A 27203-nucleotide genomic window follows, 5' to 3' on the forward strand; every position below is an offset into this window, starting at 1 on the left:
TCTTTCTTTCTTTCTTTCTTTCTTTCTTTCTTTCTTTCTTTCTTTCTCTTTCTTTTCTTTCTCTTTCTTTCTTTTCTTTCTCTCTCTCTCTCCCCCTCTCTTTCTTTCTTTCTCTCTTTCTCGATACATAGCCATTCAAGCAGTGCACTGATTTGAAAAGCCAGGGAGGTTTTTCTACCAAGTGCAGCGCACAGGAGATGATCTCTACACACGGCTGGCATGTGCCACCTCAAGTATCTCAGACACCAATGCAGAGCGAACACTGATTGGCTATGACCCTGAAGGGGGGGCACAGGCTCTGCTTTCTACAGGGAGTCTGTGGTGATGGCTATAACTGCACAAGGGACAGCCAGGGCTTAGGAAAAGGAAAGGTCAGGCAAGGGCAGGGACAGTTGAAGGAGCTGTGATGGTTACTGTTGATTATCAGTTTGAAGGGTCTGGAAATACCAGAGGACAAAAGGGCGCAAACCTCTTCGAGGGAATTCCGAGACTAGCAGAGGTGGAAAGACGCACCCTAAATGTAGGTTGCTTCATGTCATGGGCTGGAGTGTTGGATGGAATTCAAGAAAGAATGTTGAATCCTCTCTCCCTCTCTCCTTCTCTACCTCTCCTTCTCTCCCTCTATCCCTTCACTCTCCCTCTCTCTCTCTCTCCCCCTCCCCTCCCTCTCCCCTTTCCCCCCCCCTCCCCCCCCCTCCCTCCTCCTCCCCCTCTTCTTCTGGCTGCAGTCACAATGAAAGGGCCTTTCACCCCTGCACCTCCATCATGATGGAGTGAACCCTCACACTGTAAGCCCAAATAAACCCTTCCCTCCTTTCTTGCTTAAGTTGCTTTTGTTATTCTGTCACTGTCAGCTACTTGAGCTTAGACACCTGCACCCCTAATTGGCTGGGCACCATTTCAGGGACTCATGAAGGCCAAGGAAGGTCACGTAATAATTCAAACATGCTAAAGGCTCCATCTTCTCCCAGCCTTTCCTGGTCTTGAGCACTAGCCCTTTCCTGGGGCTCCACTGTTTGCTGTTCATCAGGGCTAGCACAGGGTCCTGGCTGGTCTATATGCTCCTCTTTCGCCCACACTAGATTCCTGGCTCTAACTTTGAGGAGAACTGCTATAGAGTAATTTTAATTCAGAACATGGCTGCTCTGGCAAGAGATCACATCCAAAGACCTTCTAGGTCTATGTGATCTGGCTGGAATGCAGACACACCTTTAAATACAGGAGACAGAGGCAAGCAAATCTCTGAGCTCAAGACCATCCTGGTACAGAGAAAATTCCAAGTACAGAAAAAGCTAGGTCCAGTCATAGGGGTACATGACTTTAGTCACAGAACTCAGGAAGGAGAGACATGCAGATCTCTTAATTCTAGTCAGTTCTGTTCAGTCAGTTTGTTTGAGTCAGTGAGCTGAGAGGCGGTGCAGTGGAGCTGAGTTCCTGGAAATTCAGTTCATGGAATTCAGAGGCCTATTTTACCAGGTGAGTTTTACAGAGACAGGTTGAAGAGAGAACAAGCTAGACACAGGTGAAGACAGAATGAGCCAGAGAATAAGGAGCCAGAAGATTAGAAAGATTAGAGCAAATTGCTAGAGTTAGAGGCAAAACAGAGCAATTCAGTCAGAGGCTGAGAGAAGCCAGTTTGAATCAAATCAGCTTGGAGAAGAGTTTGAGCCAGAACAGCTGAGTTGGACCAGCCAGCCCGAGAGTAGAAAAAGCTAGAAAGGCTGAGCTTATTAAGCAGTAAGTCTCAGAGACTGAAAGCATCCTAGACCTAGATTAGATTGTACGGAGGCTAACTGTTCCCAGGACTAGGCGTAGGCTAGCAGACTCTCAGTAAGCCTCTAGGACAACAATTATCTCAGGCAAGTAAAAGTAACTTTTACAAACTGCCACTTCCTTTCAAGGTCTCACATGTGTTCTTTTTGGCTGCCTGGGGTTGCTCAGCCTGCTTGTGAGTGAGGCTCTGTCTGTGTTCTCAGGCTGAAGTCTCTTCCTACCTCTAGCCATCTCCTATCTAGGAGCCCACTCGGGATGCACATACCTCTCAGAAAGGCTCATTTCACTCAAGCCGCTTTGCTTACATGCTCCTGAGAAAGGAGGAGTCAGTTTTGCCGGATGGCACAATGGCCTAGTACCCAAGTTCCTCTGTGGAGGGCTTCTGAGGGACTGAGGATGGAGGGACACACGGAAGGCACGGAAGGTGGCTGTCCCTGCAATGGGGACTTACCCTGCATGGTGATGGTTAGGATACTGACTGCGCTCAGCGCTCTCTGCCTGTGGAAGGGATCCATGTGCTCCTCAAAGAGGTCCACCGGCAGGTTTTGGGACAGTCGTTTCGTTTGCTCAAGGAGTTGTGGCTGTAAGAGAAAGCACGGTGGATCTTCTAAAGGTGGGAGTTGATATCCCCCAAATTTCATAAAGATGTCACGTGACGGTGCCGAGCATTTCATATGGAGAGGCTCACTACATCTTCATAGCATGTTAAACATTCAGTTTTCTTTGTCCGTGTGGAATAGCCCGGAGAAATAGGATTTGATCATTCCTTGTCCTTATACAAGGGCATTTCCGGAGTCTGCCCTACAGAAATTTTGTTCTATTTGCCTCCAAAAAGCACAAATACTCTACACGTTAGTGGTTAGAATAACTGCTCCTAGCGAGCATCCCCGTGCCTCATTGCTGTGTATCCCATGGTTCACTTGGCATCTTTGCTAGATGCCCCATGGTACCTCCACACTGATACATCCAGAATGGAACTGGCCACCCCTGAAGCATGCCCTTTCTTGTCTCAACAAATCATTAACACAGTAAGCTACAAGCCCTGTTCAACTCAATTCTCAGGCATCACCTTCTGTGGGTGAGTTTGTTCAATGCTCTTCATCCCTGTTTTTTAGTTATTTCCTATGAATTCAAACACTCTCTCCCAGGAGAAGGCAGAAGACTCAGAAAATTAAGGAAACCCCCAAGATTCGAGAGATTTGAGAAGCTAAAAGATGCACAAGGCCCAGGTAGGAGTTTTTTGTTTGTTTGTTTGTTTGTTTGTTTGTTTTTTAACATTTTATTTGGCTCATGCACTTCTCACAGCACACAAGTAAAGCTCAGAGGACAACTGAGCGGGAGGGATTGGTTTTCTCCTTCTGTCCCACCATAAGGGTCTCAAGGATGAAATTCGGGTCTCCAGGCGTAGGGGCACAGTTCCTTACTCAGGAGCCACCTCACCGACCTGCATCCATGAGATGACAGAAGCAGTAGACAGTTCCTGCAGGAGCTGACTCTGCTTGACCACAGTTGTGCCCAGACTTCTGGGGATGCGGCTTTTGTGAGTCTTCACCCACACGGGGTGGGGGTGGGGTTTCGATAATACAGATGCCTCCGAGTCTCTCGTGTGTCTGTAAGAAACCCCAATAACATCACCCGGCGCAGCAAGCCAGGCTTGGGTGGAATTCTTTCTTTGGTTTGTGGGTGATGCCCTACCTGTGTGAGATGTTTACTCTTCTCAGGATTTATACATTGTTCCAGCCCTCGTTCAAGCTGCTGCCACCACTTATTCTGGTTACTGTGGCAACGTCTTAATTGGCTTCCTCTAGTCTCTCTCCAATTCCCGCTCTTCAACGTGTTTGGCTTGTTCAAAGAGAAATTTCAGTTTCAGACTGTGAGCTCGAAGGAATTATAAGTAGGCTCAAACATTCCTTCATTAATCAACATGGTTTTGCCAACAAGAGCTAAGTTTATTTGTCCCCATAGCAAATAAATCCCTGCTTTGGGGTTCCAAGGACTCTCAGAAAGCATTTTCTGCATCCTGCTGGTTATGGAAACGTTTTCCCTGCAAAAAGGTGTCAAGATGCCTGAAGACGTGATGAAGATTGGTGAGATCAGATGAATGAGGCAGCTGAGACAAAATTTTGTTGCCCTATTCATTTAATGTTTGAAAGCTTGGCTGTGTGATGTGTGTGCAGGAAGTATGGAGAACTGGGTCTCTGCTGTTGGCTGGTGCCAGCTTTGGGAGGTATGGTTTTGGGCACACCTCCTCTGTTGATTAATTTTGTGTAAGTGAAAGGGAAAAGAATCAGACTGGCAGCTGACCACAAGGGGGCCCGGGACCTTTTTCTGGTGCAGGTTTGGCTCTTTAAAGCACTTTGTCATTCACCACTGGTTGTTATAGGAGATCTGCTGGTCCTCAAACGTCACAGTCCAATAGGGAACTGGTCTGTTGTTTTTGCACAGCATAAGAGTTCAAAACAACGTGTTTTTTCAGATTTTCAGTCAGCTCATGAGGCACTGGTTTTCCAGCTCTCCAATGGGCCTCAAATGTCAAATGGCCTTAAATGTTCCATGCTGAGTCTGCTGACAAGTTCTCCTCAAGCTAGAAGGGGATGGACTTCCGTGATTGGTGGGCTTTGACGGTTGCTGTCAATCACTCCCGATGGCAGGCAGCTATGCTTTCCATCTCCAAGCTCTTGTCTCCTTTACAGGGCCACCACCACCCTGTACACTGCCGAGGGGCCCTCGGAGCACTGATATCCAGTCATCGTTGCTGCTTTATGACCCGTTTTGAAATCAAATAAGAAAACCACCCAAACTGTCAATTTGAAGGCAAGTGGTTCTCAACCTGTGGGTCTCAACCCCTCTGAGCTAGAATGACCCTTTACAGGGTCACCTGAGGCCAACAGAAAACACGGATGTTTACACTACATTCATAACAGTTGAAAAGTTATGAAGTAGCGATAAAAATAACTGTCTGGCTGGGGTCACTACACCATGGGGAGCTGTATTAAAGGGTCACAGCACTAGGGAGGTTGAGAGGCACTGGTACAGGTGAGTATAAAATGCACAGCAAGTAACAAGTCCTTAGCGAGAAAACATAAAATGAGCATTAAAACCGTAAATATCAACCATGCAAAACCACGGTTACTTTTGTATCAACCTACATCCAGGATTTTAAAAGCACACATCTCCAGCTGTGTGTGGTGGTGCAGGCCTTAAATCCCAGCACCTGGGAGGCAGAGGCAAGGGGCGGTCTCCGTGATTTTGAGGCCAGCCTGGTCTGCACAGCAAGCTCCAGGACAGCCAAGGTCATGTCGTGAGACCCTGCCTTAAACACACACACACTTCTTTCTCTTACTTAAAACCCTTCACAGCTTCCTTCCTCTTGCCAGCAGTATACAGACTGAATGAAATCCTTGGCTTGGCAAGATTGCCTCATCTTACCAATACAGACTCTTGCTACCATTCCCTAACCCCCACACAAACACATGCATATGAACACACGCACACACGCGCACACACGCACACACACACACACACACATGCATACGAACACAGAAGCAGACATATACATATGTGCACACACATACATGTACATACAAACCCATGCACACACAAACATACGTGCACACGCACACACACGCAACATGCTTTTTAGTGGGCTATGTTCCCCGTCCAGCGTTGCGTCCAGGCCTTGGCACGTGGTGCCTTCTCTGCTCTTCCTTCTGCCTGGTGACTTTCAGTGGGTTCAGACACCGCTCTCCTGGGAATCTTTTCTCACTCGCTACTAATTCACTACCCTTTCTCCAACTTCGGTTGCTTCTACGTTGGTTGCTGCTGGCTGCCCTATGCACTTGTTCCAGGGTCTCAGCTCAGGCGTTTCCTCTAGGAGCCCCAAACTCCTCTGCCCCATTACACAGCAAGTCAGAAACAGCAAAATTATGATCACAGTCCCTAGCTATTTGTAACCAATGATGGACAGAATTTAATGTAGATACAGACAGAAGAGAGAATCAGAGATAGACAGACAGACAGACAGACTCTGGCACCCTAGCTGCCAGGTGGCAGCGGCTCCATGATTGCTTTTGCTGGACCCCTTCTTTCCACATGGCACATGCCACTCTTCTCTGCAGGACTGTCTGCTCAGGCAGCCTACCTGCATTCGCTTCAGAGGGAGCCAGCAGCCACACTGCCCTTTCCAGACTGTCTGTGCCAGAGGGCACACCCTTCTCCCCGTCCATGACAACCTAAAAAGTTCCATTTGCAGACCTCAGACCGGGGCCACTTGTTTGGCTCTTGGTCCCAATCTGGCCTTAATCTACATTCGACAATGTGTATTTGCCAGCTCACATTCAGAACTCCCTATTTTAATATCTAAACCGACTTGGATAATGTAATGGAAAGGATGGGTGCAAGGCTCTCCTCCAACATAACTCCGCTGGAGTAGATAAAAATAAGTGTTTTTGTTATGGGCTTTATGTTACTTATTATCAGCCCTAAGATTATCACAGCGGGATTATCTAACCCATTATCACAAATAACATGACACAGACACCTGTTAGGTTTATAATTGTCTTGTTTGCCTTGGGCCAGGCAGATATTTTACTTACACTGTCTCAGTATCCTCACCATCCATCTCCCAGCCCCCATCCATGCCATCCTCCTTAATCCTCCTCAACCTCTCATCCACAATCCTATGGTACTTGCTTATATTCTTCATCTGGGCCTTTCCACAGCATCATTGGAGTCACCTCAGCCCACATGGTGTTCTCTCCAGGCTGATCCATCCTGGCATCCTCCTCCCTCCTCACTTCCTCTCTTCCCATGATCCTCTCTTGAACCCCAAACGCCCGGAAACCTTTGTCACACCTACCCCATTCTGCCCTGCCCAGGTACAGGCTGTTTAATCAACCAATCAGGTATGTCTTAGGCAGGTTTACAAAACAAGGATAGGTATAACTTGAGGGCCAGTAACATGCATCAGACCAACCTCCAACATAACTCCCTGCTCATCTTAACTCTTCTCATCCCGGCCACTCAGCTCCCACTACGCCAGGGCCTGAATGTCAGACGTTTCCACTGGGTCTGTGAGCCTGCTTCCTGTAACTGAGTCTCTCTGTTCCTAGCATTCCTTTGCCTTAGGCCTATGATCTACCTTTGTTTCTGCTCCACCAAGCATGGACACTTTGGTTTATATTTCTATAGATTTTTGTTCAATGGCCTCTGGGCTACAGGTGCTTATATTGTTGGCAACTTGGTGCCTTCATGAGAGGAAAATACTTGTTAAGCTTTTCAGGTTGTCTCCCTCCATCTGAACACACACACATACATACACACACACACACACACACACACACTAGTTATGAATATGTAGATCACTGGATTCAGTCTTTGAGCTTAGAAAACTGTCGAATGTTTTATTCACTGAAAAGCTAGCTCTGGAGATGGTATTTGGCCTGTCCACTTTAGACACAGCATGTTTGTCTAAAAGTTTTCTCCAAACCCTCTTTACATGACCCTGTGACAGGGAGCAGGAGTGCAGGAACAGACCAGGAAAAAGACATTATGTGCAGAGAAGAGGCAAACCATTTCCAGTAGGGGTTACTATTATTTATCTCATGGTATTTAAGTTTTTTCTTTTCAGTTTTTTTTGAGACGGCGTTTCTGCACATCCCTGGCTGTCCTAGAACTTGTTGGCCAAGCTGACCCCAAACTCAGAGATTCACCTGCTTCCTCCTCCCAAGTGCTGGGACTCCAGTCACTGTGAAGTGAGGTGAGCTCAGTGCCCCCGACCCCTGAAAGCAGGTCAAGTGATCTCCAGGAGGGGTCTACTGGCTCACCCAACTCATCCCTCTTTTTGCCACTCTTGGCACTGTTTTCAGGACTCAGGACTAAAACAGCTGGACTGAAGTGGTCTTTGTATCAACTAATTTGTGTCTCACACGCTCTGAGCTTAACAGATCCGTCAGAGCCGACTGGGCTCTGGCTAATGCCAAAAGGATGTGGTCCGTGCCCCCCTCCACAAACAATGCTGCTTCTGCGCCCACAGATCCTAACTGGTTTAAGATGGGGCATAGGGACCAGACTGGAAGCCAGTCACAACCCTCCTCCTGTGCGTGGGCTTCTGGCTCCTCCCTGGGATCACCTCCTTCCTCTTTCTCCCTTCCTTAAGTCTTTGCCCTGTCTTTTAAGTGTTCTGCTCATTGAACTTCCCCCACACCCACATAGAATGTTCCCTGGAGCTCCCCCAATGGCTCTGCCCTACCACAGCGCCACCTGTTCCTGACACATCTGGAAAAAGAAAGACCTTTTAGACGCTGTGGTGAAACTCTAGCTGCAAAGACCTTCCTCCCCGTCACCTGGACCAGATATGAGTCTTCACACTAGCCCTCTGTTTTCTCCCACTCCCTTCTTTCCGTGCGCTGCAGCTCCCTGCTGCGTCTGCTGGCCAGCTTTGGTGCAGGAGTCCTGGCAAGGGGACCAGTCACCATCACCCTGGGTGACTCTATACCCACTTCATCTCACCAGCTCAGGCCCTCTCCCACCTCCACTCCTCCCTCTCCTTCCTCCTTCCTGGGCAACCTCACAGCTTTTCTCTGTAGCAGAACCACCCATTCACATCCTCTAATGATTACAGTTTCTCCAGGAATGCAGGACAGCAACCACACGATGTATCACAGTCAACAAGTCTAACCTTTCCTGAGAAGTGACAGAGGATCCCTCCTTAGTGGACCTGGAACTACCTCCCTCTAACAACACTCACCTCAGCTCCAAAAGACTGACACCCTGTTCCCCATCTCTTTTGACACCCTTACGCCTTAACTCTTGCTGTGATGTCACAGATGACTCTGCCCAGCCTCACCAGTGAGCACAGAGAGAAATGTCTGCAGAGACAGCCCAGCTCCCAAGACAATCCACTTCACTTGGATGAGCAACTTCAGGGAGGAGAGACTGCGGGAGGGCAGAGCGCTCTCTAAGGCTGTTCAATCTCCTCATCCCTAAGCTCTCCTTCTCCTGCCCCTATAAAGGGTCGCAGCCAGCCTTGTCCCTACAGACCCTTCCATTTCCTGCAGAACGGAGGCTCTCCTCACTCTGTGCTTATAAACACAGTCCTGCCTGCAGGACTCTGGTCTCCTTCTGTCTTCTGTCCTTTTATGCTGCCTCAGAAATCTAATGCCCTGCAGGCTGCTGTGCTTGAAGACTTCATCCCAGAGGGTGGTCCTATCTGTGGAAGGTTATGGACCCTCTGGAATATGGTGCCTCCCTGACTGACGCAGGCCGCTACGGCTTTGAAGGCCTCCTGGACCAGCTCACTGCTTCTCAGTCATTCGCCAGTGTGACTGGCCACTGTTCTGCCTCACTCCCCTGCTAACTTGTCTGAGCTGGTCTTGAAGCCATGCCTTGCCTGCCAGAATGGACTGCATGTCCCTAAAACTGTGAGTCAAAATAAATCTTTAGTCCCAGATGTTGCTCCACTGGGAATGTTGTCACTTAGTCACAGCGACTTTCACACACCTTGACTACTCCACAGAAACACATATCCGTGTGCCAGAATCCCAGCACATGTGACCGGGTGTGCGCATGCGTGTGTATGGAGAAAGGAGCAAATGAAGAGAATTCTTTTCTCAGACCGTTGCAGACCCATCCTCCAGGGTGCACAATAGTGCTAAGTTTCAAACCCAGGACTAGCAGCTGAGGTGCCCACTTATCATATCAAAGCTGACCCGGCCTTCAGGTCTCCTCAGTCTCCCTCTGTCCCTGCCCACTTCAGGCTGTAGCTGGGCTTACCCCATTCTCTACCCTGAACTCCCCAGCCCAGGGGCTGCCTGCCCTTCCCCCAGAGGTTCTTCCCCATATAATGCAGACATTCTGGTTACCTTGTCCTCTTTGCTCCTTTTGTACCTTTGGCCTCCTGGCTGCTGTACCTGGTTCCCCTTCCCTTCTCCCCACGTGGTTCAGGGTCATGTCCGCTCTGGACTCTCCCAGATGTGCCTGCCTCTGGCTGTGCTCTCCCACACATTAATAAACTTTCTCCTCCTCCTCCATACCTAGGAGCAGTCATGTCCTTCCCTTTTGTTTTATGCCCTGTTTTAATTGAGACGGCACTGTTGGTCCCGGGAGAAGACTTACGTTCTTAGCAGAGTCGTCACCTGGCCCTGACGCCAACACTCCATCCTTCTTAGATCTCCTCACGAAGAAGGACGCTCTTGTCTTAGAACCAAAAAACTTTCTCTTCTTGGGGGAAAAGGAAGATGCTTGAAGGGAATTAAGGGAACTTCTGTCAATTCCCATGGCAACCAGAGCCTTTGAGAGAGAACAGAAGTGATTAATGCACAGATTATACCTCCCTGTGAACATGCAGATGAGGCCAACCTCAGGGAGCTGTTCTCCCCTCTCTCCTTACACACACTGGACCCTTTAGACTGCTCTTTGCATCCTTAGAATGGCTATCGGGCTCTTTACCCAGGAAGCAGCTCATTTTTCACACAGGCCTCGAAGCTGTCAAAGGCATGGCTAACTCTTGCACCTTTTCCCATGACTAACCCTTAGCACAACACCTAGAATGTGCTAGGGACCTGGTATATACTTGTGCCTAGAGACACTAGGGACTTGCCACAGGCTTCCATTGGCCAATCTGCAGAATGCAGAAGATTGACAGAGTAATAAACTATGAGTGTAAAACTATGGCTCCTGCCCTGAAAGAAAAAAAAAAATCTTAGGATTGGAGTAGAAGATGTAAGATGCCAGGAAAACTTCTTGGGATGGCCTGGAGCTGTGACAGGACCCCAGGGAGGGAGGAACAAGCCTGCTTCTTGTAGCAGAACTCCAGCCCTCTACCGTGCAAAGGTTCTGAAGAAAAGCACCCTCAGATTTGCATAAGAAAGTCTGCAACAAAGCCTAAAATTGTACATAAATAGGTTACATTCTGCAGCCAGTACTTTGCTGCAAGGTTTCCAGAATTCAAAAGCATTGAGAGCACATTCTCGAGACCCCTGTGTTCAGACCAGTGTGAGAATAACAGCAGCACAGCCAGCCTGCAGAGGGCTTAAATTCTCACTTAAACACAAAGCCCTGAAGGGCCGAGACCTGGCCACAGGAGGCTGCCTCCATCACACGGCTTCTGGGTTCCCTCTGGCCCCTACAGCAGGTCCCACGGTCTAACCTTACCTCCTTCTCCTCCCTTAACAGCTGCTGGGCTTCTTGAAACATCTTTTCCTTGGCCTCTGTCTCTGCAGCTACATTCTTGTTTTGTTCTTCATAAGCCATGGTGACAACGGCCAGGGTTAAGTTAAGCAGGTAGAAAGAGCCCAGGAAGATGACCACCACGAAGAAGAAGACAAAATAAATCCCAGAGGTCCGGAGGATCTATGAGGGGCAGAGCACAGCCTGTATCCATCGCATCCTCCACAGCCCAGCATGATGACACACTCACAGACAGATATTCAGGTCTCTAGCAGGAGTGTCTAACCATAACCCAGGACAGCTACAAATGCAGCCTTCACAAAACTGTGTGTTTAAAATATGACAAACTTTGCAACTCAATCACGAGGTTCTTTTTAAAGATTTATCTTTATGTGTATATCTGTGAGGGTATGTGCTGTGTGTGTACAGACAGAAAAGGGCAGTGGATGCCCTCGGGCTGGAGTGATAGGCGGTTGTGAGTTGCATGACATGGCTGTTAGAAATGGAACTCAAGAGGAGCAAATTTTCTTAACCACTGAGCCATCTCTCCAGCCCCAACTGCACGGTTCTTAAGAGTGAATCTGATGGATGACAGAGTCCTGCTGCAACGTCATGCAAAAGAAACACGTGTGATCTCATAGCCTGCAAGCACAGGTGAATCCCCCTGCGTGGCCTGTGATAACTCCTCTTGGTCCACTGTGATCCAGAGAAGCCAAAAGCTTAGACAGCCCTTCCAGCCTCCCAGTCACACAGCGACTCCTCACGACCTCTGGAAGTGGAACATTTATGGAGAGGACGGGCTCCTGACTTTACTGCCCACTCTCTCTCAGTGATGCTTGCAGGTTTCCAAAGCAGAAAAAACTCGAGAGTGTGTGCCAAAGGTGGAGGCAGAGGCCACGCGGACACATATAAAAGAGATCGTTTGTGCTCTCTGTCTCTAACACCTTGTTTCATTGTCTTGTTGTTTCTAACAACTTCTGAAGCAGAATTCAATTTTACAGACATTACAGACAAGCAGCAGATAAGAAAGTAGGAACTGGGGGAAGAGGCTAAGTAAATGATAACAGGTTGGTAATACACGGAGGTCAGGACAGAGTGAGGGAAGAGAGAATAGAAAGAGGAACCTGTCGATAAAGCTTCTCCCAGGAGTCCTGAGTCATAACTCGGAACATGGCGAGAAAAGACCAGCCAAAGTTGTCAAAGTTCGTATAATTGTAGTCTGGGTTGAATGAGGTTTTATTGCATGTAGAGCCATCAGGACAGGGACTAAATGTTGGGAACAAAAGAATCAAGAAGAGATTATATTTTCTCCAGCCCAACTCCCTCAGGAAAACATGGAGAAAGAATGGCCACCTCGCCAATCCCTCTGCCTACTAAGTTTCCTGACGTCACCTCAGGGCCTCTCATTGGCCCTTCCAAAGGATGGATGAAGAAATCATATTAGCCAGGTTTTCACTGAAAGATTAAATGCAGGCACAAAGCACGACCCAACATAAAAACCCCCGTCACGGGAACTGTGTGTACCAGCACAAGGCATGTGGAAGATGGGCCCTGTCAACATCCCGTCATGGAAACAGGAGCTCAAGAGGCCCCGCTCTCCCCAAGAGGAACTGCTGACAGGTAGTGGCTGATGGGGAAGGTGTGTCCATTTCTTCAGTGGAATAGCACTGATAAGCTGCCAGGACTCCAGGAAACAACCTCCCACCCGTGTTCATGTAAGCAGCCCTAAGTAAATTCAGTGGGATACACACACACAAGCACACCACATGCACACACACACACACACACAGACACACACACAGACACACACACCCCGAAGGTAGGAGGGGAACATATTGGAAAGAAGACAGGATTTAGAAGGTGAAGGAGCAGGGATAAGGAGGAGAATGGGGAAAATCACTAAAATTCATTATATACATGTATGAAACTGTCAAAAAATAAAAAAGTAAATTGAAAAACAGAAATGAAATTAGAGGGAAGAACAGAAAAAGAATTAACTTTGGGACAACGATGATTTGCAGAATTTAAAATAAATGTTTTGTAGCTTTAAAAAAATATATACATAATAGTAAGTTCCTCTCCAGAGTCCCTTGGTCCTACTTACTACAGAGTCCAGCTAAAAATCAGATTTATAATCTTCCACTTTGCAATGGAGAGAGAAATACACACTTATTTATTTATTTATTTATTTATTTATTTATTTATTTATTTATTTATTCATCCATACATATATTTTATGATAAACCCATGGGGAGTATGTCTAACCCACTCTTGTGCAGCTTTCCCATGAAAGAATATCGCCTGCTCTGTTATGGATAAATACAGCTTATTCTGCCCTGAGGCAAGGAGATACTTGCTTTTGTGCCGTACAACCCATCATTTATTTTATTTATTTATTTATTTATTTATTTATTTTATTTATTACTCCATCACCTTTGAAAGATTTGAAGATCCACGCCACAAATTTTGAAATATCGTTCAGTTCTTTATACACATCTTGTGAGCTACAGATTCTACATAACTGGAGGAGGCCTGCCATCAACACCTGGAATCGTTTTGTTGTTGTTGGGGAGGGCGTTTTGCTCTTTGAGACAAGGTCTCCCTGGATAGCACCTCCTGTCCTGGAACTTGTTCTCTAGACCAGGCCTTGAACTCAGAAATCCACCCGCCTCTGCCTCTGCCTCCTGAGTGCTGAGATGTGAGGCATGCACCACCGCAGCCTGGCTAAGAAATAGTTTTCATTCAAATAACACACATCTAAGCTTGTGGAAGCCAGGCACAGCAGCGCAGGCCTGTAGTCCCACTATTTGAGAGGCTGAGACAGGAGGAGCCTCTGTTTGAAAGGTATGGAATGAGACTTTGTCTTTTAAAGGCAAAAGTTAGGAGCCCGGGAAGAGCACTGGCTTCCATTCCCAGCACCCACACAGCCACACACAGCCACCTGTAACTGCAGCCCAGGGGGGCCTCACGCCCTCTTCTGGCCTTCCTAGGTACTGCATTCACAGGGTACACATACACGCAGGTGAAGCACCCACATACGTCAAGATGAATAAAATATTTAACATAAATGGAGACTAGAGTAAAACAAAACAGGAGACACAGGAAACTCACCACTGGGAACCCTCATCACCGCACTAGTCATGAACACGATCTGCACATATGCCAAAGGTCTTGCAGCGTTTGGCGGGAGGAACAACGTAGACCTCTTACCTGCTGCCGAACCAGGTGCCACACATCTTGAAGTCGTTGCTTTTATTTTCCTTCACAAAGCAGTCCTCTAGGAGAAGAAGGTTAGAGACGCAGGTTTTAAAAAAGAACATGACAAAGAAGAGCAAACGTGGCAGACTGTTTCTTGAGCAGCTGTTTTTAATCCTCTGAAATGATCCATGTGGACACCCAGAGAGGGGTGGAGCCTTAGGGCGAGAGGAGGAAGAAAGGAAGGAAGGAAGGAGAAACAGGAGGACAGGAGAAACATGGACCTCACCCCAGGTGGAGCAGGGGCCAGCCCCGAGGAGAGCTGAAAAGGACTCAACTACAACCCATATGAATAGAACACAACCATGAGGTTCGGGACTCACCTCACTGGGCTGAGGGCCGAGGGCTGAGCTCAGGGAGGGTGAGCACAGGAGAATCACTGGATAAGAATAACAAGTCTTGAGAGGAGGGAGGGGTCTCGGGAGTTTCTGCTTCCCTTTGGCCAAAGCCAGGCAATTCTGAACTCACTCTGAAAACCATGACCAGTCAGTGGGCTGAGGTCTAAATGTCAGGGAAGGAAGCAGTTGCTGCTCTGTGGACGTGGCTCCGAACTAATGATGAGGTGATTCTCTACAAGGTGTGCATGTGTGAGTGAGTGTGTGGGTGGGGGGAGTGGGGGAGTGGGGGAGTGGACAGTCAGGCCTTTCTCCTAATGACAAAGTAACCGGGCAGCAGGAGCAGGGAGTAGATGGGAGCCAATCGAGCACAGACCAAAGCGTCAATGGCGGGAACTTACCGTTGGATGTAGGGTTAGGGCCACAATTGAGCTTAACACATTTCTGGCTCAGAATCCCCATGAAGAGTTGCTGACCAACCAGGGCAAAGATGCTGAGGCAAAAGAGAGTGAGGATCATCACATCCACCAGCTTCTTCACAGAGCGCAGCAGAGCCCCGACGATAACCTTCAGACCTGGGGGAGAAGCGCCCCTCAGGAGGTCTGGCAGGCTGAGGAGAACTGACCGGTGCTCCTAGCCTAAGATGCCATCATCACAGCAGCGAGCCCTGGGTCTGCACCTTGCCCTTGGCCTGCCTTGCCCAGAGCTGCTCCGAGCAGTCAGTGAGGGGAATCACATCAGACAGCCGGGGTCACAGGAAGCCCACATCAGAGAATGACAGGGACTTGCATTTAACGCTTGGTAATTACTGACAACTGTCAGGGGACAGGGAGGGTTGTGAAGCACAGCTCCGCTGTGGGAGCAGAGGTGCATGCTGGGGTGGGGGTGTCTAAATGTAAACAATGGGCGTGTCCCAGACCGCCAGCCATGATGAGGCGTTTCCTTGACATCCACCAATTCACTGGAGAAGAATTACTAAGCCTGTGCTACATCCGTGGCAAAGATACCAAGGATCCGAATGAGATCATCTTGAGACACCCTAGAGAATGGTGCAGACTGGGTCTTCAAGCAAAGGCTAGGGAAAGCCCTGAGTTGTGGCGGGCGTTTAAAGATTCCTGCCCATGCTGAGCTGTCTGGCGTAGATCCTAAATCCCCCTTATCCCTGCAGATGCCAAGCTATAAACACGACACCACTGAGTCCCGGGATTCCTGTGCAAGCACCAAAGAGCCCAAACAGCCAAAGCAATCAGTCCTGTGTGGAAAGAGCGCAGGCTGTGGGGATCACTACACTTGATCTCAAATCACAGAGTCATAGTGACAAAAGCAGCCAGAGGAGGTGCCGGTACCAACGAGGCAGGATCCAGGCCTGGGAATAACTCCACGTGGCACAGCCACCTCACTGCTGACAATGTGTTGAAGACAAACATCAGATAAGGAATATCTCTTCAACAAATGATGCTGAGGAAACTGCAGGTCCACATACAGCCATCAAAATTCAATTTGCACTTCTGCACAGAAGTCTATTCAAAATGGATTAGAGGCCTTACTGTAAGACCTGAATCTCTGAATGTGTCAGAGAAACAGGGGAGAAATAATTCCTGATGCAAGCATAGGCAATGACACCCGGGGAAAATGCCAAAGGCTCAGGAGACAGTTCCAAGAATAGGAGTAAAGGAACAACCTCCAAAGCAGAGAAGTAGCTTATAGGACAGGAACAGATCCTGCCAGCTCCACACGGCAGGGAAACAGGGCGGGGAAGCTGCAAGAGCAAACCAATAAACCAACAAAACAAACAAACAAAAAAACCAATAAAACCAGCCACGAGTAAGGGAGCAAATGAATTCAGCAAAAATAAGAAACATTTATTTGTTTATTTATTTACTGTTTATTTGAGACAGGGTTTCTCTGTGTAGAACTCACTGTCCTAAAATGAGAAATGTTTTTAAAAATTAAATGTATTTTAATTTTTTTTGAATCACACTTTAAAAATAACACTGTCATAGAACGATTTGGAACAGCTTTAAATGGAAGAAAAATGGAAAATTTTCAGGTTATCAAGCTCTTTTTCTCAAAACAAAATTTTCTTTTTTTCTTTAAATCCCTTCTCCTTAGACAGTCAGCGTGAGAAGTGAATTTGGTAACTGGCTGTGTCTGAATTCCAATTGCATTAATGCTCTAGGGAACTGAAGGGAAATCCCAGTGCCCACAAGTGCCACCTCAAAGGAGCAGCACAGGCCGGGTTCTCTCGGATGCGCCTGGTTCCTGGCCAGTTCATGTATGAGGAAATGCTCAGCGTCCTTAGCCATAAGGAAAATGCAAGTTGAAAATTCACTGAGAGAAAAGAACTTTCTTGAGGGGACATGAATAAATACATCAGTATATGACTCACGGGCTGGAGGTTTTGCTTCTGATTCCAGCTAAAGGAGTGCTGGCTTGGAGGGAGGGAAGGAGGGAGACAGGGGGAGGAATGGTGGAGGAAGAGAAGAAATGGGAAGGGAAGGGCAGAGGTTAAAAAAAGGGAGGGAAGGAGAGGGGGAAAGAGTCAAGAGGATCCGCTAACGTGTGGAGGGAGAGGAATCCTTGTCCATTGCTGGTGAGATATAAGTTATTGCAGACACTGTGGACAACAACGTGAAGAATCTAAGCATAGAACCACCACTGCTATGCCACTCCTGGATGGACATATACCTGAAGCCAACACGCAGGAGAGACATCTGAACACCCATTTCTACGGTGGTGTCACCACAATAGCAAAAGCAGGCTGTGAACCACCCCATGGGGATGCTTGGAGCCGAAGCCAGTTCCTCTGGGAAAGCAGTAAGAGCGCCTAAGCATGGCACCGCCTCTCCAACCCTGTTAGGAAATGTCTTAACGTCAGAGGACATCTTAGCTAAGAGCCAGGGGCTTACCTGAGACCACGGAAATGGCCTTCAGAGCTCTGAACACTCGGAAGGTGCGAAGAGCCGAAAGATTGACCTTGGTGTCTGGGAAACAAGTCGCGATCCTAGGAGACAAAATACAGGGAGAGCCCATGGCTGCTCAGTGCCTCAGCTACCGCACATCTCCACGGAGGCCAGAGATGGGCAGCACGTGTCTTCTTCAATCCCTGTCCACCTTACACCTTTGAGGCAGGGTCTTTCACTGAGCCCAGGGCTTACTAACGGGGCTGAACTATCCAGTGGCAAGCCTCGGGCATCCAGGCGTCGTTCTGTCTGCCTCAGGAGAGCTGGTATTACAGGCCAGCACAGCCAGCCACTCTTCTGTGGGTGCTGGGGCCTACCTTAGGAGCCTTTTACTTGCATAGCAAGCATTTAGCAACTTAGGCATCCCTGAGCCCTGAAACCCATGCTCTTAATCACCTTGTCACTTCTTCATTGGCTAGGAGCATGTGAGGGGCGACCTGCAATGTAAAACTCTGAGATGAATAGCCTCTAGTGACGCTTGTGGCTGAAAGGAGCAAACTCATGCCAGGTGCTAACCACAAAGCCTGGCATGACTATTTTTCAGTGGACCATTGATATGCTGGCTTGATGTATTTTATTGACTTCATCATCCAGGTTTATTAAATTAAGAATACAGGCTAAATATAAATTAATAATAAAAAAAAACCTGTGTATTTCCATCAGGAAGAATTTCAGCACTCACCTTGACTCACCCACAACTAAGTAAAAATGGACCACAGAGGGTGGGGCTGTGGCTTGGTGGGTAAAGGTACCAGCCGTTCAAGCCCGGCAACCTGAGTTCAGCGCCCAGAACCCACAGAAAAGGCCACATGCAGTGGCACACTTCTGCAATCCCAGCACTCCTAGGCAATACGGGATCATCAGACCAGGTTGCCGGGAAGGTGCCGCGCAGAAGGAACAGACAGGCCCTGCCTCAACCAGATGGAAGACAAGGGCAGACTCTCAGGAGCTGACCCTGACCTCCACAGTAACGAAAAGTCGGGTGGGGTGGGAGGTTCGGGGAGGTGGGGAGGTGGTTAGGGTGCTTTCCCTGCCTGCCTGAGGTCCAGAGTCTGGATCTCCAGAACTCAGGGAATTGTTGGGTGGGTGTGGCTGCTTGCCTGTAACCCCAGCCTCGGAAGGCAGAAGCAGGGGACCCCAGGGCAAGCTGGCTAGGCACAGTAGCCCCATCGGTGAGCTCCGGTTTGACTGAGAGGCCCTGCCTGAGTGACCAACACAGAAGAGCATGTGGCTGGCTCTGACGGCAGTCTCCAGCTTCCACATGTCCACACCTGTGTGCATATTTTAAAAAATGTCTCAAAAAACTTCGAACAAACCCCACAGGTCTCATTCTCACAGCTTCCTACCTCTTTCCATCAGCATACAGACTGAATGAACTCCTGGCCTTGGTTTTCAAGACCTTTTGTGATTGCCCACATCTTACCAATACAGCCATTTGCCATTCGTTGTCCCCTAACCACACCACACACACACACACACACACACACACACACACACACACACCACTGGACCATGGACTTTAACACAAAAGCTGCAGGTGGGAAATCACCTCATGCCATATGCAGCAATCAACTCAAAATTAAACATAAAAGCCCAAACTAGGAAAGTTTTTGTGATCTCCTAGTAGCCAAAGACACTTGCCAGAGCCCTTGGTTCTCCCTACAGGCTCTGACACCCATAGGTGCAGCCCCTATCCTGGTAACCTGGCAACTGTATTGTGACCATCACTAGTCCACTCTTTCCCCTGAACTCTGAGCCTCATGATGGTGAGGGCTGTGCTCTTCTGTTGTTCTGTGTCTTGTTTTCACAGACCTGTGCTCACAGAGCCTCTCTGTAAGAGGCCACAGCTGGTCAGTGGATGGGTGAAAATGTGAGGGATGGGTGCATGCCTGGAGGCCTCTGACCAGCAGCCACCTCAGCCATTCTTGTGGCTCCACACAGCACTCTGAAGGAAACAAAGGGACTCCCTTCCTGCCCCAAGTATCTCCCACAAAAGTCTTAACAGTCTTACGCTGTTCCAATGACAATGAAGTCCAGCCAGTTCCACGGATCTCGGAGGAAGGAAAACTCATCCAGGATAAAGCCTCTTGCCAAGATTTTAATCACAGCTTCTAAAATATAAATCCCAGTGAAGATGTATCTACAAAAAAAAATCATTCACAGAAAGAAGGGATGTGATAAACGATGGGGAAAGGAAGGAGCCGCAGTGGGGATGGCCTCCCCGGGTGCAGTGTTTGCGCAACATGCTGAAGCCCTGAGTGTGAGCCCCAGCACCTCCTGTAGTCCCAGCACCGTCAGGATGCAATAGAAGCAGGAGGGTCAGAGGTCCGGGAAAGTGGCTCAGTGACTAAGAGAACTTGTTCATCCCGAGGACCAGAGTTCAGTTCCCAGCAGCCACATGGGGTCTGGCATGTTTCTGTAACTCTAATTTTGGAAAACCCAGTGCCCTCGTCTGGCATCCATGTGGTCCACAGACACACATAAAACAAAACAGCCATACACATAAAATATATAAATAAAAATAAAATAGTCTAAATGTACAAAAATAAGAGTTGCAAGTAAAAGAGAGAAAATGAGGTACCCCACAAAGACTGTTAAGAAAGCTGAAATATTTGGAAAAAAAAAATTTCCATAATCTCACTATGTGACCAAGACTGGCCTTGAACTCACAATCCTCCTGCCTCTGCTTCCGACATGTGCTGTCAAGCTCCACATAAAGAAGTATTTTTAAAGCTTTATGTTTATTTAATTTGGGTATATGGGGGATGCACATGAGTGCAGGTGCACACAGAGGCCAGAAGAGGGCACCAGATCCCCTAGTGCTGGAACTCTAAGAGGTTGGGATCCATCCAGTGTGGGTGCCAGGAGATGAACCAGCTCCTTCAAACACAGCGAGTGTTTTTCCCGGCACTGTCTTCTCTCCAGCCCCCAGGAAATATGCATATTTTTAAACACATTTTTTAGATCAGGCCTCACTGTGAAGTCCAGGCTTCTCTCAAATTCACGATGGTCCTGCTCTACCTCCTGAGTTACTGGCCTGGGTACGAAGGTAAACGTTTCAACCACAGAAATTTCTGATCATAAAATGTGATTTGATTGGTTCCTGAGCTGATGGTGGCAGAAAAAAAAAAAAAAAAGAAAAACTGATGCAAACCTTTCAGAAACTATTTTTAGCATATGAATGTGTACTTAAAAGCATTATAATATATATTCGATCCAGGAAAGCCATTTCTAATCCTCTACCCTAAGAAAAATAATGATCTAAAAGTAGATTTATACAAGAAGATGGCTGAGAGGGTGCTACCTCGACAATACTGAAGTAAACCCTTTGAGTAATTATGGTTTACCAAGTAAAATATCCTTATAAAACCTATGTGAGCACACAGAAAGCCATTTAAAATCCAGACACAAAAATGTTTGTGCACAGAGGTGAGGCCTATGATGCAAAATTCATGTGTGATGTTACCAGACTATTAGTGATGATGATGATGATGAAAGAAAAGTTTATATGTGCTGTTTGCTACAAATATTTTAATTCTTCTGAATACAGGTGCTGCTGCTGCTGCTGTTGTTGTTTTTTAATCTACAAAAGGAAAATTGACTCTGGCAGCATTTATTTTGGGGAAGTGAGACCCACCCCCATCCCCAGCTCAACACCCACTTAAAACATTCTTTCAAGCTACTTTTGTCCTTTTGAGGATTTTACAGTAGCCAAGGCTGGCCTGGCCTTCAGTATCTGAGGGTGCCCAAGGCTGGCCTGGCCTTCAGTATCTGAGGGTGGCCTGGAACTTCTGACCCTGCAGCCTTACCTCCTGAGTGCTGGGACCGCGGCATGCACCACCGTGCCCAGTTCATGTAGTGGTGGGGATGGGACCTCGGGCTTCATGCCGTGAGCTTAGGGAAAGAAGACTTCAGGGACAGTACTCTGACAGTACTCTGTGTGGATGCAGGGACAGTACTCACTCGGAAATGTTGGGGTCCTGACTTCTGTCCGAAGAATTAGCCATGAACATACAGTTGATGATCACCGTGCAGATGATGAACATGCTAAAGACCGTGACGGCACCAATTAAGGCACATACAGCGCAGGAGGCTCCTTCCTGCAGGATGGCCACGGAGGCCGCCATTGTGATGGGGACCTCTGAGCTGCTTGCACACAGGCGCGTCTATTCCCTGTGAGAGGTGGCTGCAGACAATTCAGTGCTACCCCACCTCTGCAGAAGGTTCCCTGCTGAACAGCAGGAAGAGCTGCTCTCCCCTTCCACACACCTGGCAGCTCACCCTGCAATCCCAGCCCCGGGAGGAGAAGCCATAGCATCAGTAGTCCTATGTCATCCTTGGGTGATGACAGAGAGTCTGGGGCCAGCCTGGACTGCCTGAGACCCAGGTGCCATGTGATCTAGGAACCCCCCAGAGAGTCCGGCTAGTGCTGGCTTAGCTGAGACCGCAGCCCTGCCTGGCTCATCCTCATCCTGAGCCCCAGCAGTACGGAGGGCACGCCCCAGAGCATCCTGCATGATAAGCCGGCACTCCACCACTGAGCACACCCGCAGCCTGCTCGGCCCTTCCCCTTTGCTGGCCTGCTTCCATCCTCCCTTCTCTGGAGAGCTCTTACCAAACCGCTTCAGCAAGAGTCCCTGCCACAGACCCTGTTTCCAGGGATCCGACCTGGATACCCATAATCGCTGGTCCACACGGCCTTCCCTCTCATGGGTCTAAAGTGCCCAGCCTCTTCTGGGTTCACTGAGAATCAAATGCCTGTGGGCATGTCTCCTGAAGCCAGGTTGCTGGGCTGCTCACCCACACACCATCCGACACCCCAGCAGCACTCTGACAATGACTATTTGCTTCCACTAAAACCGGATGTGATAGAGTGCTTGCCTTGCACCTTGAAGCCCCGTGTTCGCTCCCCACCACTGCATAGCTTGTGTGTGGAGGTGTGCTCCTGCCGTCCCAGAACTTGGGAGGTACGGGGGGAAGGTCAAACGTTGAAGGCCATCCTCTGCTACACAGGGACAGCCTGAGCTATGAGACCCTGGCTCAAATTAATAATGGGAATAAGAATAGTACACCATGGGCCCCCGGGGTTTGACTTAGGGAAAGGATATGAATGCACAGAGATCCGAATCATTAAGCTCCTGACGGGATTAAAAGGCCCCAGAATGAACAAGGCCCGCTTGGCACTGAAGCGATATATTGTTCTCTTCTTGTTCAACACCATGAATGTCTGCGAATAAATCACAACACAAAAATGAACAAACCAGCAAAAAGCATTCCTCAAGACCCATTTAGAGAAAGTTCTAGGGAGGCACGTCTCAAGCCCTGACTGATAACTACAGTTTCTGATGGCAGAATCCTGACCGGCTACCCCGTGACTCCAGCCTCTCCAGTGGCGTGGTCTTGACTTCAAGATACTGTGCTGTGGGCTGACTACATTACAGCGCACGCTGGAGAGCATGGCCTTGACGGCCCAGAAAGCAGGCTGTGGAGCCATATCTGGGCTTTGATGCCGAGGACCTCTGAGGGCCTTTGATGCCGAACTTCACAGTGTGTGTAAGAGGAGACAGGACTACAAGGGGCCTACGTGGTAGGTATCCATTCTCAAAGAACTTTTGGTAATCTGTCTTACGATCCAAAGAGAGTCTATGGTTGTGCAGCAGGTCTGAGCAGCTTTAATGAATTAAGCAATCTGTTTCTGACCTTGAAAATACTTCAGGGGCTGGTGAGAGAGCTCAACAGATGAAGGTGCTTGCCGTCAAGTCTGGAGACTGGAGTTTGATCCTGAGGACCCACGTGACAGTAGGAGAGAAATGATCCCTGTAAGCCGTCCTCTGACCTCCACGCATGTGCTAGACAGACAGACAGACACACACACACACACACACACACACACACACACACACACTGACTGATTAGACAAATGTAGACTCTTCCAGGGAAAAATCACCAGGTGTGTCCTAGTGTGGTGTTTAATGACTGTTTTCTGTGCAGCTCTGGGAATGACTTTTGAGACTGTGCTAATTCAGGTGGAAAGCCCATCCTAAATGCAGGTGACACCATCCATTGGCCTGGGATCCTGACTGAGTACAGAACGGACAGGGAGCAGAGCACCAGAACAGACGGAGCAGAGCACCAGAACGGACAGGGAGCAGAGCACCAGCCTTTACCTCCTGCCTCCTGACTGTGCATGCGACGTGAGCAGCCACCTCACGCTCTTGACCTCACAGGCTGCAGCCCCTCAACGTGTCCATCAAAACGAGCTCTTCCTCCAATAAGCTGTCTCATGTCAGGTGTCTGATCATAACCGCAAGGCGGGTAACCAACACACAAAGCCCCTGCCTCTCATCCCCCGACACAAACAAGGCAACTCTACTTGTGGTCCTCTCCTAAGGACTGTAAGGTATAACACACTCACATCACTGTTGAGCACAAGTATCACGTGTCATAAGTGCGCAAGGCTCAAAACAAGGACCACTCTTATGAGTGAGGTTTTGCCATCTGTCAGCATTCGGGGCTCTACTGGCCATTAGTGGGTAAGTCCCAGACCCTAGACACAAGACAGCACTGCCAAAAGACGAGTTCCTGACTCTAACGGGCCCAGTGAGCTGTCTTCGTTTCCTTTCTGAGATAAAGCTCATTGCCAAAAGCAACTTGGGAGTAAAGGATTTACTTGGCTCACACATCCTAGTCACAGTCCAGTGACAGGAAGTCAGGGCAGACACTCCAGACGGGAACCTGGAGGCAGGAACTGAAGCTGAAGCCATGGAAGAGTGCTGTTTGCTGGCTTGTTCCCCATGGCTTGCTCAGTTCAATTTCTTATAGCACCGAGGACCACCAGCCCGGCGTGGCTCCTCCCACAGTGGGCTATGTCCTCCCACATCAATCATTAATCAAGAAAATGCCCTGTAGGCCCGCCTCAAGGCCAAGCTGAGAGAGGCATTTTCTCAGCTAATTCTTCCTCCTCACAGGTGACCTGGCTTGTGTCAAGGTGACAAAGGAGTAACCAGCACACATACTGTGCCCAATTCTTCCTGACATGTGTCCCCCAGCTCTGGGAGCAAAGCAGCTCTGGACAGCTGCTTGTCACTCGTAGCTTCTGCCCCAAACTCTTTTTTCCATTTAGCAGCAGATCTGTGCTCCTAGCTGTTCTGACTGTGGCTGACAATCACAAAAGCCTTCGCAGAGAGATGCCCATTCCTGCCCCATCCCCTCACTCCTCTGGAGTTAGGAGAAAGCCCGCTTGACCTTTTGGTTTAGCATGTTCTCAGATGAGAAGAACAGACCAGGATGCCCGCCCCACAGAAGAGCAAGGTCAGCACTGGCTCTCCAACGGACACTCTAGCCACCTCCTTCCCCTCAGCTTGTTGCTGGACACACTGATCTGGAAGCCATCTGTGTGCAAGGGAATGTACGGCCAACGCGTCTGTCTGTCTGTCTTGCCTTACACAAGATTAAATGGGTCATGGGGTTCCTTCAGTGCTGGGAGCCTGTGAGTGCAAGACTCGTCAGGAGGGCTCTGTGCCTTTCCTTTGAGTAAAGGGACCATTTCAGGGCAGGGAATGATCTCCTCATTGAGGGCAGGAGGGTCACTCCCGATGACAGGGTGGGAGGGTCACCCCCCCAGGGAAACAGTACGGTTCTGCCCCTGTGCATTGTGGCCCTGCTGGCACTTCCTCACGTGGCTTTAAATATTTCAGCTAATGGCGCATTTGACAACACTTGCTAGGGCTTTAATGACTAGAAGGACAGGGATCAGCTCCTCCTACCTGCTTATTGACACATTTCCCCCTCTTTCCCCTGTAGGAGCCTCTAATGGAGGGAGGGGGAGGGGAGCTAAGTTGCCAAGAACTAAAGAACTCTTGCCTTCCAGTTCAAAGGAGCCCAGGCAAAGGAGTGGTGGCCGGAAACCAGGGCCTGCCCTCCAGAAGTCTGCAGCTCCCAAAGCTGTTGCCTGTCCTATGGGCTTCCTACCCAGCCCAGAGGCAGAGAGAATTCTCCCAACCAGCTCTCCTCTGACAACCGGCCCTCTGAGATTCTGACAACTGGTGCTGAGATTCTGGAACATAAGGAAAGGAGAAATGAAGAATGTTTCTTCTCCTTCATCTCTCTGTCTCTTCAACATATACGCTTGATTTCCTCTAATGGCCCATCTCCATTTGGTCTGGCAGCTCTGGTATCCCCATTTTAAGGGTGTGGTGGTTTGACTAGAAATGGCCCCCATAGACTCAAGTGTTTGAAGGCTTGGCCCATAAGGAGGGACACTACTAGGAGGTGTGGCCTTGTTGGAGTAGGTGTGGTCTGGTTGGAGGAAGCGTGTCACTTTGAGGTCTGGGGGTGGACTTTGAGTCTCCTATGCTCAGGCTATGCCCAGTGTGGCACACAGTCTCTTCCTGCTGCCTGTGAATGAAGACACAGACCTCTCAGTTCTCCCTCCAGCGCCACGTCTGTCTGCGTGTCACCATGTTTCCTGCCATGACGATAATGGACTAAACTCTGAAACTGTAAGCCAGCCACAATTAAATATTTTCTTTTATAAGAGTTGTCATGGTCATGGTGTCTCTTCACAGCAATGGAACCCCTAAGTAAGACAAAGGGCATGCACCCAGGTACCCACTCTTTGAGAGGTCAGGTTTCCATTGCTCTCAGCAAAAGATGCTCTTAACATCACTGTCATCATACTAAACATTTCCCCAAGCGCCCAGCCTCGGTCTGGTGAGGTAGGGTTCAATCCTCTGCTGAACCATACAAATGATGACAACAAGGTCTTCTGAGCCTTTGGAAAAAGGGAATCTTCTTGGGAGCATGGCCCCACAGCCCAGGCCTTCACAGAGCCAAGGAGAGCCCCAAATCAGACTCCCCCATTCTCAAGTCAGCGGCTGCTATTCCAAAGGACTTAGTTCAATTGCCAGCCCCCACATGGCACCCCACAACCATCTCTAACTCCAGCTCCAGGGGATCTCACCCCCTCCTCTGGCCTCGGTGGGCACTGCACACACATGGACACATATACCAACAAAACACCCATGCACATAAATAAAAAGAAGAGTTACATATAGGCAAGGTGACATGGATCAGCAGTAAAGATGCTTGCCGAGCCTGACACCGTGAGGTTGATCCCAGGGTGCACAGATAGGGGAGAACCAACTCCCACCTCCACACACGTGTCATGGAAATGCATACACGCGCACATACACAAAATACATAAATGACTGTCAAAACATTAAGAACAGAATTCCATGTAATAGATAAGCCATGATGGCCTCATATGTTCGTGTGGGGGTTGTGTATAGTTTACATGTGCCCGCTTGATTGACATGGTCTTAGCAGTCACTGGCTGAGTGCCTACTCTTTATCAATTATCAGTCTGACCTTCACCAATCTCACTTAGCAGCCCAGAGAGCCTTTTGCCTAAGGTTGTTTAAGACAGCGTGAACCGGGCATCCTCTGACAGTGCTGTTAAAGGCTGAGGTCACTATGATGGACAGTTTATAAAGTGCTCCCACAGCATGTCCTGCCTTAAAGTAGGGAGAGCAGACGTTTGTTTCCACTCTGGAGACAGGAAGTGAGGATCTGGGTGGCCATTTGTCTGGAGTGGGGAAGCCAGTCCCAAGCAGTGGCCTGATGCCCCATCCCTGGCTGCCTTGCTCTTTTCGGACTGTTTCCTAGGTTGACCTTTTAACCTTTCTGCAGAGCCAGCCTCATCTCCTTC

General features: G+C 48.8%; 1 protein-coding gene across 1 annotated transcript in view; it reads right to left on the reverse strand.

The window, feature by feature from the left end:
• The window catches only part of Scn11a (sodium voltage-gated channel alpha subunit 11), a 72745-nt gene that overhangs the window by 39764 nt on the left and 5778 nt on the right, over window positions 1-27203 (reverse strand). The window contains exons 3-12 of the mRNA XM_055601600.1: window positions 22603-22721; window positions 21458-21550; window positions 19506-19634; window positions 17441-17535; window positions 14933-15106; window positions 14152-14218; window positions 12066-12207; window positions 10927-11124; window positions 9889-10062; window positions 2225-2354 (exon numbers count right to left, since the gene is read on the reverse strand). Of these exons, the coding sequence (XP_055457575.1) occupies window positions 2225-2354; window positions 9889-10062; window positions 10927-11124; window positions 12066-12207; window positions 14152-14218; window positions 14933-15106; window positions 17441-17535; window positions 19506-19634; window positions 21458-21550; window positions 22603-22721 (1321 nt within the window). The remainder of the gene's footprint in view (window positions 1-2224; window positions 2355-9888; window positions 10063-10926; window positions 11125-12065; window positions 12208-14151; window positions 14219-14932; window positions 15107-17440; window positions 17536-19505; window positions 19635-21457; window positions 21551-22602; window positions 22722-27203) is intronic.

The sequence above is a fragment of the Psammomys obesus genome, unplaced genomic scaffold (genome assembly GCF_907164565.1).
Source record: "Psammomys obesus unplaced genomic scaffold, mPsaObe1.curated_primary_1811, whole genome shotgun sequence".
Classification (NCBI taxonomy): Eukaryota; Metazoa; Chordata; class Mammalia; order Rodentia; family Muridae; genus Psammomys; species Psammomys obesus.